At 37.5% G+C, this 12,567-nt stretch overlaps 1 protein-coding gene across 1 annotated transcript; it reads right to left on the minus strand.

The window, feature by feature from the left end:
* Window positions 1-8,238: 8,238 nt before the first annotated feature.
* LOC140151732 (melatonin receptor type 1A-like) lies at window positions 8,239-9,351 on the minus strand. The gene has a single exon (XM_072174070.1). The coding sequence runs from the start codon at window positions 9,349-9,351 to the stop codon at window positions 8,239-8,241; it is 1,113 nt and encodes a 370-aa protein (XP_072030171.1).
* Window positions 9,352-12,567: the final 3,216 nt, after the last annotated feature.

Consider the following 12,567-nt stretch of genomic DNA (forward strand, 5'->3'; position numbering starts at 1 on the left):
ACGAACGATGTATAAATCTGGAGGTCACATCATCACTTATCATGCTTATTGTAAAAAGTTTGTCCAATGCATATACTGTGTGTATTGTTCCCGGGTATTGTCAATAGAGTCAAGCAAACAGGTATTATATTTTGAAAAGGCCGCTATAGTATCTTCACAGGGGTGTCTTGAATGGCCAATCATATGGGACATAATCAAATTGCAGTGACTGCTTCCTTTGTTACCACATGTCAGTCATCTTGTGATTATTGGACCATGTAAACCTACAAAAAACGAGCCAAAGTGCAGGCCCTATGACAGAATCTGTGGAAGAAGATGCATTTTAAAGGTATTTCGTTTTTTACCGGAAGTGACCCCTTAATGAGATTTGACCCCAAATAAAAAAAATACCACATATACATTGGGTGACTGCAGATCATGTGTGAACATACCGTTACTGTCCCATGTTTTACTTAGCTTATAAAATTTTTTGAAGATATTTAGTTTTTTACCGGAAGTGACCTCTTAATGACCTTTGACCCCAAATCTGTGTACACCCCATAGACACTGGGTAATAACAATACATGTGTGCAAGTGGCGTCTCTGTCCCACATAATTTGTGGAAGAAGATGCATTTTAAAGGTATTTCTTTTTATACCGGAAGTGACCCCTTAATGAGCTTTGACCCCAAGTAAAAAAAATACCACATATACATTGGGTGACTGCAGATCATGTGAACATACCGTTACTGTGCTATGTTTTACTTAGCTAATAAAAAATTTTGAAGGTTTTTCGTTTTATACCGGAAGTGACCCCTTAATGACCTTTGACCCCAAATCTGTGTACTACACATAGACACTGGGTAATAACAATGCATGTGTGCAAGTGGGGTCATTGTCCAACGTAAGTTGTGGGAGAAGATGCATTTTTAGTTGAAATCACGTTTTTGACCCCTGTGACCCCTGCATGACCTTTGACCCCACAAGTTTCATGTGACATGTAGGGGCACGGTCAATGATCATTGTGACCAAGTTAGGTCAAAATCGATGTAAGCATGTGAGTGCTAGAGCAAATGTAATGGTTGACAGAAGAAAGAAAGAAAGAACCTGTAAGAAAAAAGACACAGCCGTGACTAACGTCACGGCTGTGTAACTAATAGATATAAATATGGTCGAGCAGGGATTTGTTTCATGGGATCTGGGTCGAGTCTGTGCTGAAATATATAGTATGCTGTATCTATAATATAGGGTCCACAACTTACAAGTTCCCTCTAAATACTTTTTAAAATAAATCAAAAACTATTTGACGAAATGCAAACGTGTAAAAAGGTATGGGTAGTCGTATTTGTTTTACACATATGGACCAAATTATAGCGTCACACGTCATTGCGTTCAATCACAATGGTTAACTAGACTTAGCTGTGGTCTAAGACCACGAACACAGCCGTGTTGTGACCTCTTAATGACCTTTGACCCCAAAATATATGAAAACCCCATAGGCATTGGCTAATGTCAATGTATGCGTGCACGTGGCATTATTTTGCCATGTTATTTGTGGCAGAAGGGCATTTTGAAAGTTTTTCGTCTCAGACCGGAAGTGGCCCTTAATGACCTTTGACCCCAAATCTGTGTACACCCCATAAACACTGGGTAATAACAATGCATGTGTGTAAGTGGCATCACTGTCCTGAGTAATTTGTGGGAGAAGATGCATTTTAAAGGTATTTCGTTTTATACCGGAAATGACCCCTTAATGACCTTTGACCCCAAATAAAAAAATATCATATATACATTGGTTAAACACAATTCATGTGTGAACATACCATTACTCTCGTATGTTTTTCTTAGCTAATAATTTTTTTGAAGATATTTCAATTTATACCGGAAGTGGCCCCTTAATGACCTTTGACCCCAAATCTGTGTACACCCTATAAACACTGGGTAATAACAATGCATGTGTGTAAGTGGCATCATTGTCCTGAGTAATTTGTGGGAGAAGATGCATTTTAAAGGTATTTCGTTTTATACCGGAAATGACCCCTTAATGACCTTTGAAAACAAATAAAAAAATATCATATATACATTGGTTAAACACAATTCATGTGTGAACATACCATTACTCTCCTATGTTTTTCTTAGCTAATAAATTTTTGAAGATATTTCAATTTATACCGGAAGTGGCCCCTTAATGACCTTTGACCCCAAATCTGTGTACACCCCATAGACACTGGGTAATAACAATGCATGTGTGCAAGTGGCATCTCTGTCCCACATAATTTGTGGAAGAAGATGCATTTTAAAGGTATTTCTTTTTATACCGGAAGTGACCCCTTAATGAGCTTTGACCCCAATTAAAAAAAATACCACATATACATTGGGTAACTGCAGATCATATGTGAACATACCGTTACTGCGCTATGTTTTACTTAGCTAATAAAAATTTGTGAAGGTTTTTCGTTTTATACCGGAAGTGACCCCTTAATGACCTTTGACCCCAAATCTGTGTACACCATATAGACACTGGTTAATAACAATGCATGTGTGCAAGTGGTGTCACTGTCGTACGTAATCTGTAGGAGAAGATGCATTTTAGTTGAAATCACGTTTTTGACCCCTATGACCCCTGCGTGACCTTTGACCCCACAAGTTTCATGTGACGTGTAGGGGGCACGGTCAATGATCATTGTGACCAAGTTAGGTCAAAATCGATGTAAGCATGTGAGTGCTAGAGCAAATGTAATGGTTGACAGAAAGAAGAAAGAAAGAACCTGTAAGAAAAAAGACACAGCCGTGACTAACGTCACGGCTGTGTAATTATGTAAAAAGAGACTGTTTTAAACAGTGTTAACGGATGCATCTGAGTCAGCTCTCAAACACTGCAGTAGGCCAGGTCTATTAAAACCTGACTGCTATGGACTCAGGTGTAACTTTAAAACGGCCTCTTTTCTTGCTCTCTTTTGGTTTTCCTACCAATGAACTGTTTTGTATATTTATCATGTTATGTATTTTCGGTGAAATAAATTGAACATTGAACATTGAACATTGAACACAAAACCATTATGACTGAACGCAATGACGCGTGAGGCTATACGTTGGTCCACACGTGTAAAACAAATAGGGCTATACATATCTTTTGGGACACAGATTGGTTCAAGATTGGAAGAGGCTTACGACAGGGCTGTGTGCTATCACCAAACCTATTTAACATCTACTCTGAAGCCATAATGAGAACAGCTTTGGAGGGGTTTGAAAGTGGAGTTAAGTTTGGCGGTACAAGAATTACTAACCTGAGGTACGCCGATGATACCACTCTTATTTGTAGCAGCAGAATAGAGCTGATTAATCTTCTGAAGCGCATCAAAGAGGCCAGCGAAGAAAAACACCTTCTCCTGAACACAAAGAAGACAAAAATAATGGTTGTGGACAGAGAGCGGAAAAGTGATGAGTTTGTGATAGATGGACAGCAGATTTAGGAGGCGAAGCAATTTGAATATCTGGGTTCAATGATTAACAACAGTGGTGACAGCACAACTGAAATTAAGAGAAGACTGGCTATTGCAAGGACAACTGTGCAGGGCATGTCAAGCATATGGAAAAGCTGAGGCCTATCCATTGACCTCAAGGTACGCCTACTTCGTGCAACTGTGTTTTCCATTGCCACTAATGGATGCGAGTCTTGGGCTATGACCAAGAATGATAGGAAAAGAGTAGATGCTTTTGAGATGTGGTGTTACAGGAGGCTTCTACAATTAAGTGACATGGAAAGACAGGAGAACAAATTCCTGGATCCTCGACAAGATTGGTACAAGTCTAACCATCAGAAGCGGCATAATGGAGAGAAAGCTGACCATATTGTCAGGAAACATGGAGGTGTAGAAAAACAGATTTTTCAAGGGGCTATGGAAGGCAGGCGAGGAAGAGGACGTCCACCAACATCTTGGACTAATGACGTGAAGCTGGTTTCTAACCAAGGAATGCAAGGTGCAACGCACCTGGCATCAGATCGAGTGAGATGGCGTACTCTTGTGAAGACCACAGCAGCGCTACACAGCGCCACTTGACACAGAGAGAGATATCTTTTTACATTTTTACATTTTGTAAAATATTTGTTGACTTATTCTAAAAAGTATTAGGGGGGAACTTATAAGTTGTGGACCGTATATGTCATAATAATGATAGCCCATAAATTGATTTTTTTCTATGATAACATCATGCAGTTATTGTTAACTACATGTATGCACACAACACAGGGGCACTCACAGGTAATTGACCCGTACTCAGTAGCGCTGTGCTGTGGGTATATGAGATGAACTGGTTAGCGTCATATATCAAAAAGTATAAAAGCTCTGATTATAGTACTTGCTCTATGTTTCAATTACTTATAAATATCTGAATTTTTAATCCGGTACAAGCTTTAATAACGGGGGAGCATGCATTTGTATGAGAAAGGAAATCTACCATCTTATCCAAACTCCCGTGTTATTCCAATGCACATTTTGCTTCACCGGGCCGCCCTGACTTGGTCGCGTTTGGAAGAGGAGGGCCACCAAACCGTAATAGGTACAAATGTAGTACTTTCTGTCAATCAAGTATGGTTTATTTTCTACATGAATTATTAAATTATTAGCATAGTCCTTATAATAACGGTGGAGCGCCTTGATGAGTAAATGATAGCAAACCAGTGAAAAATCCCCAAAACTCAGTCAGTGGAGCTCCACCCGTACATGTCAATAGCGTCATTATTGATTGGATTAGTCGACCGTAGCAGACAATTCGATCGCTCATTGGATTAATATTATCACGTGGTAAGAAATGTGCATTGGACAATCGATTACTATAATGGTTTAGTACTGCATATTTCGGTTTAATCTTCATCTTTATGGCTGAAAAGGTCACGGTGAATTAGCCGTGGACAAAACTGCACTATGACGCGCCATATTCATACACAAACTGATGACATTATTCGCAATGGACACCCTTACATCCTTTCTGAATGACATTCTCCGAAAGCAAGCCGATAAAAGTCTTCAATGTTCACATTATGTGATGCGATCAAGCAAAATCAGTCGGAACTCGGAAATATTAAATTTTCAGTTTCTTATAGTAACAAGCATTTACAAAGCTGCATTTTGCAGCAAACCCCATTGAAATTGAGCAACCAGTTCCAAAGTCGCTTAAAGCCATATTATAACATTTTCATACAAAATAGATTAGCATTTCTTTGCCATAAAATGTTAGTTTTTACTGTCAATTTTACTACCAGCGCATATGTCGCCAATACGTACCACTCCTTCGGTCATGTTATGGTACGGCCCTTTGTTGTGTAGATCACCGTCGCGCACGCCGTGTACGTACTGTGTGTTATGAACATCGTGTATGCGTTCGACTAATAATTCCATCGTAATAATAAAACGCTGATTCAGGCGTTTTATTCAAAATCTCGGATTTTGACAAAACTACAACACCTAGAGTCTTGATTTTTCAGGGTATATTGGTTTAATAAAGTACAATATAATCGTGTAAAAAAATTAATTAAAAAAAATCAGTGAGGGCGTCCTCCTCAGCAAATGTTATAATATGGCTTTAAGAGTTGCGCTTAAGAGTGAGTGAGGGGATGTGTGTATGTGAGGATAAGTGTGGAGATAAGATTAGTTAAGGGGTTTGCTTTCATAATTATGTGCAATATAATACTTGTATTTCTTTTATGCTTTTTTGATGCTTATTTGATTTGGTGTGTGGGGCGTATTATTTGGGGTCACTGTGTTTGGGAGTAAGAGGTGTGCTTAGGAGTCGAGTGGGGGTGTGCAGTGAGTGTGGTGTGATGGGGGTGAGTGTGGAGATAAGCTTTTATAATTATGTGCAATATAATATTTTATGTTTTTCTTATGCTTATTTCGTGTAATATTGTATTTTAATAACTTTTATGTGTAATAATAGTAAATAATTTTGATGCTTTAAGATTGTAAAAAGTAAGGTATTTTGAATAAATATGAAATGAAATGAAATGAAAGACATGAGCAATGAAAGAGTTTTCAAAACAACAGGAAACATACGGAAATATTTCTCAATTCTCGCTAAATCTTAAAAATCAATATTTCCGAGTTCCGACTGATTTTGCCTGATCGCATCTTTGTCATCAGTCATATCAGCGAAGGTAAGCATGGTAAGGTAAGGGCATATAAAGGATATAAACTGTTTCCATAACATTTAAGTTTATACTCTATTTGTCATTTCTACAAAAACACACACTGAAAATCAAGTAAATGTCTTTTTGCCATAGTAATGTCGAAATTAGGACTTAATGTCAATGAAGGAAATGATGTCAGGTACAAAATATGAAATACAAGTCAGTATTTGAAGTCACAAAAACATGTGATACCTCACGTGACCTTAAATTATGGCGCCGTATTTTGTCGATGTCTACGTGTTCGCATTCCACATTGTCCTGTGCAAAAATATCAATCAGATATAATGATTTTTGGCTCCCGGCATGAATTATTGGTTAAGAAAATCACACAATAGTGACTACGGCACCCTGTAGTAAGGTCACGACGTTATTTACATAAGAATTGGACACATGCTAATGAGCTATTGTCACGTCCTGATTTGATAATCCTTGGTAGTACCGCGGATTAGCTGCGAAGTTCCCCTGGTCGGGTAGTAAGTATCCCGGGGGTTCTTGTCTAGTAGCTAATTTGGACGGACCGTTTAGCGAATTTGGGTCGGGGACAAAGGTAGATTGATTCCCTCGTCCTATGTTTGAATCAAGTGTACCTAATTATTAAATTATGAAGGCCTACTTTTAAGAGACACAAAACAAACCAACTTGCATTACTCAAACTTGCGTAATATTTTCAGTTTAGCCTTGATAATGTTAAATATATATATTCTTAATTAGAGCCCTCTATACTTCGATCGTTCCATCCAAATAATTAAAATATAAATGCCGAACTTTGATGCATTTAAGTTTGTTGAAATGTCTTAAAAGTCAAAAAATGTGGCCAGGCAGTGTTTCTAAATACGAACATGTATTTCTCTTGTTGAAAATTTATTAACTTGACCAAGATTATGTTGACCTGATCAAGATTATCTTGACTTGACCAAGATTATCTTGACCTGACCACGATTGTCTTGTCCTGACCATGATTATCTTGACCTGTCCACATTACTTGATATAATCGATGCTTGTTGTCTAATTTGACAGCAATTAAGATAATGACCAACAGTAAGTCAAATGCGTCTTCATTATCCATTATTTGAAAGATTGCATTGCTTAAGCCATACAATTTTCAAAGTCCACTCCATTAACTTTAAAGTTAATGATGGAGTGGACAACAAACGTCGGATTGCTCGGAAATGGGTCCCGATATTGAAACGTTTACATCTAAATATCAAATCTACTCAACGAAATGGAACGTATTGTATACAGACCACACAAAAGACGAATTTACCAACATATACATTCGATTTTAAAAGCTTTATTTTTGCGAGTGTCCCCTGTGTGTAAAATAAAATATAATTTGAATCCGTTTTGTTTTCATCTCAACTATAGTTTTCAACAGATTCATTAAACAACTATACAATGACACATTTGAACCATTCTACGTTATATTTTAAAAGCTTTATTATTAAAAGTGTCTTTCTGTGCGTAAAATAAAATCCAATTCCCAATTGTTTTTCTATATCCGTAGGCAAATTGCCCGGTAGAAATAGTTTAATTATTTTGAACGACCCATATATGTAGAAGCCTTGCTCAAGAAAAGCCTCGGAAGCTAGGGCAATCCAATATTGGAGGTGACGCGTATGTGAGACTTAAAGCCAAAATTTAAGGTCACATTTTCCTGCATCCCGCCACCCAAATGCCCCATATTTGATGATACATCCCGGTGACCAACCCCACGCTCTGTCACCCAAAAGCTCCTTATTTCTCTTTGGATCTGTCACCGAACGGCCCGGCCAATCAATGATAATGTCCGATTTGCACTGCTTTAATAACTTGGGTTTGTTTTAATAACAAAGCCATTTAATTAACTAATAAAACAATACTCCAGGCTTCTATGCGGGCTTCTATGGAGCTGTTTTTTAAACTTAAATAGGTTCTCACCCCATTAATTAGGTCCAAAAGTCCAAATCTCTTCCAACATGTCCAAAGCCCCCACTTTGAATAAATTTATATAGATTTTTTTCAACGAAGGTCCATTTCAAAGTCCCAGACTTGCACCTGTATTAATCTCATATCGAAGTGCCCTCACTCCGGATCTCAAATATTGGCATGGGTAGATGCAATAGTAAGGGTTGCAACCGAAGAACCATGTTTAAGTGTACTGTTGCCCTTACTGGATCCTTCAGTGTCGGTCTCGCTTAATTCTCTGCCCCACTTTCCACAGATTATCTTATGATATATCATACTATAACTACGACGGAAATTCTGATTCATAATGCCATAGATGATGAAGTTAATGGAGCTGTTAGAGAGACACAGGGCGACGCCTGTTTGCATATATGAATCAGGCCAGGTGTCGTGAATATTAAATACCACATTAGCAGTGTATGGTGCCCACATAATCATGAAAGCTGCCCATATGGTAGCCACAGTCTTTAGGATTTTGATATCAGGACTCTTCCATTTTTGGCTGTCTTTGAGGTTGCCATTGACTTCCGAACGATGCTTCAACATTCGCTGCTTTGATTTCTTGACAAACATATAGATTCGGATGTAACAGTATGGTATAATAATCATCGGCACAATCAGTCCTAAACCAATCAGATAATAACTGTAGAAGTAGCTTCCCGTGTATGTCCAAGTGCAGACGCGACCTCTGTAGAGATATACATAACTTCCCCAACCAAAAAAGTCAAAGTAAGGAAGAGCGATGGCCGCCGCAATAAACCATACGCAGAGAACTATAAACGGTACTGATTGCCGATTATAAAATTTCCGATATGAAGCTGGATGGCAGATGTGTAAATATCTTTCAAGTGATATTGATACAATAGACCATATGGAACAAGCGCAACTGACAACTACCAGTGGTCCAAGAACAGTGCACACAATAGGGAAATTGTAGTTGAATTCGGCGTCATTGAAAAGTCCGATTGCGGTGATCGGAATAATGACAGCGCTAATAGATATATCAGCAAGTGCAAGATTGACAACAAATACGTTGCTGATAACTTGAAGCTTTTTATTTAGAGCCACAGAAACCATGATGAGAATGTTACCTGAAGTACCCATCAACGTCATCAGGACAAGAAAGATGAAATATGGGATGAAGCGGATTGGTAGGAAAAGTTGACCCAAACTGGCAGGTGCGTCCGAGTAGTTCCCATCTGTGGTAGCAGAAACTACGGAGGGTGCGATCGTTATATCCATTTCTAGAGTGATATTTACGATATTAGTAAACACTAAAACAGCAATTAAAGTTTCTTCAACACAAGTTACTAGTCAGGTAATTGAGAGGGGGAATGAATATCCACGGTGCCGGTGAACGATAGAGTCAAGCGAACGATAGCACATTAAAAATCATCTACCATAATTATAAAAACAATGTGGCATGAAGATCCAATCGTCATTTGGAATTGCTGCTGTAGCAAATGAATTCCTATTCGTACTGTTAGCAGGTTAAGATGAAACCGATTGAATATAAATGCGACGCCCGTAGAACGTCAAATTTGAGAATGATTTTAAGCTCAATATTCTGCCCTCAACGGTTATTTGTGTAGCATACGGGTAAAAAAGCAACATAAGGGTAGACGAGGTATTGTTGGTCGAAGCAACCTAAAAATCGATTTTCATTATCTAGATCAATATATTATTGAAAATTAACACCTTGATGCTTCGCAAAAGTTCATTCTACAAATCGAATACTTTGCAAACTTGCTTAATTTATTGTTGTTAATGAGTTATGTACGTTTTACAAAAGTGTTGTTGTTTTAGACTTCTTTACAACGTAACTCAAGAACCGCAGCACCAATAAAAGTATATCTGTGATATTTTAATTCTTCTACACGCTCGCTATGAATTGAGCAATGCAGTTTTTACCAAAGCTCACTACCATTCGTAAGATGCTGTGAACTACCAAATCACAACAGTTTAAAATAATTACTAACCTTAACTTTGAACAAGTCAATTATAATTGTCGTAAGCAATGAATCAATATGCGAGCATCATGACCACATTGTAGGATAGCTAAGAAAACTTAAGCATCTGATAGGAATACTGTTATTATCTGTCATCCGTTTAAGAACAAATTACGTATATAATAACATTGGGTTTAATCGACTAATATTTTAATAGTTGCCATTTCTTAACATCATTGATGCTGTTTTAAGGAACGACCCTAGCAACCCATTTTGAATTACAAAGACCAATCAAGGGCCTGTCAATATCTATTTATTTGTTTATTTATTTCATCATATTTACCCATCGAAAATGCTGTTCTTACACGGGCCATGCATAACATTAAAAAAACCCATATAGATACATTAGTAATATATAAAGCATAAACATATAAAGCACAATTAAATAGAGTATACTAATTTACAAGTACTTAATTGAATAAAATGTTAAGAACAAACAAACCAATGCAAAGTAGTTCTAATATTGGAAACTCAGCATTTAAATTATCGCACAAAATTATGAGCAAATATACACGTATTGCACAAATCCGACTCAAAAGCAAACCCTCATGAACTCGTCATATTCCCATATCACCCTCAAACTCCACGTCCGCCGCTACACACCAAATCACACACCATTTTCGGCTTCACATCCCCACCCCACCCCAAAACAAACACATACACATCCCACGCCCCTACACCCCTCACGCACAAACTCACACCCTGTACACCCACCCCCACACACCACACACATATAATTATATACAAACATAAAAATGTAGATACTCTTTATTATGATTAATATTGATGAGCTCACTGTAAACATTTGAATACGCTCATCGTTTGCTAATGTGGACAATAATTATATGCCTTTTATTTTGTTTATTAATTAAAATGTGTTGTTTTACTGTATTGTATCCTGGGTAGCAAGCGCAGGGGAGAACAGTACTTGTTACTGTGATTGTTTGTACCAGGTTAAAGAATAAATAAATAAGTAATGGAAATCGGCAGGCAAGGAAGGTGTTGACATAATGAGGCGTTTATGCTATCGCATATGGAAGGAGCAGGAATGGTCCAAAGACTGGTGCAGAGCTGCATGTGTTCTACCCCTAAGAAGGGTAACTTGAGTGTTCCACCCATCGCATCATCAGCTTGATATGTCACATAAGTAAGGTTCTGCTAAAGATCATCATCAGAAGCCTGAAGCTAGACTAGACCAGGAGATATCTGAGGAGCAGACTGGCTTTCGAGAAAGAAGAAGGACTAGAGACCAGATCGTAAACATCAGGAATATAATTGAGAAGTGTAAAGATCAAAGACTATCACTTTATATGTACTTCATTGACTACAGCAAGGCCTTTGACTTTGTCAGCCATCCAGAGGCGGATTTAAGGTGATGACCCTGTTAGCAAAATAGCACATGAACCTTCCAGAGAGGCGGATGTTTCAAATACGTATCGGGGAATGTAAAGTTTAAATATAGGTGATATTCCGGTCTTCTCCGGGGAAAGTTCCATATGGGGAGCTGTAAGTTCCTCGGAAAATTAATTATGAGAAAGGGAGGAAAATGTACATATGCTCAATGTCAAAACTTTTCTCATGCATCAGCCATTGACACTGACTGGCTTTCCTTTTTCTGGGAATCCGTACAAATATCGTCATGTGTTAGCAACTTGCTATTAATATCATGGTAATTGACCTGCACTAAAGAAAAGTGGAGGTCAATCGTTGATAACTTTTTGATTGGATATGTGGATTTTGTCACTTGGATTAATTTACAGTCAGGTAGGCTTTACTTGCAAGTGTTTTCCAAAGCACACCTCTCTTAATGGCGAGAGAACGTAAAATGCGTAAGAAATGAAAGCGTAAAAAACGCGAGAAAGCGTAAAATGTTTGACACATCGAGCAACAAATAAACTTGAAAAAATCACAAAATATATAATAACATATTAAGCCGATTATCCTTGACTTGACAAAAAACAAGCCACTTCAAAATGTCATTATTGTTTATGGTTATCAAACAGTTCGCTAATTTGCTTACTTGATTATTCACGGCATGTAAAACTGAGTCATTTAAAAAACAGTTGAACAATGATGGCGCTATTTATCTTAAATCTTGTTTGCATCTTTACAAGGGGTAGACACTTGTAAAATGTTATTAGAACATCAGCAAACAGACTTACATAATATGACAGGAGAATTTTCAAAACACTTTTTATCATGAAATGTAAGGTAGAACTCATATTATTTGGATAATTTATATTTAAAATATCTGTAAATAGCGCCCTCAATTTTGAAATGCACAGCTAGAATTACAATTGCCACAAAAGAGCAGAAAAAGATGAATAATTTGATATAGAAAGGAAGATTTATGTTATTAATTACTACAAAATATAATGTGTATTTACAGTTTATTAGTGTGATAGCTGTTGGTATTATTCAGATCTAGAATTGAACATTATAATGTTTC

The sequence above is a fragment of the Amphiura filiformis genome, chromosome 5 (genome assembly GCF_039555335.1).
Source record: "Amphiura filiformis chromosome 5, Afil_fr2py, whole genome shotgun sequence".
Classification (NCBI taxonomy): Eukaryota; Metazoa; Echinodermata; class Ophiuroidea; order Amphilepidida; family Amphiuridae; genus Amphiura; species Amphiura filiformis.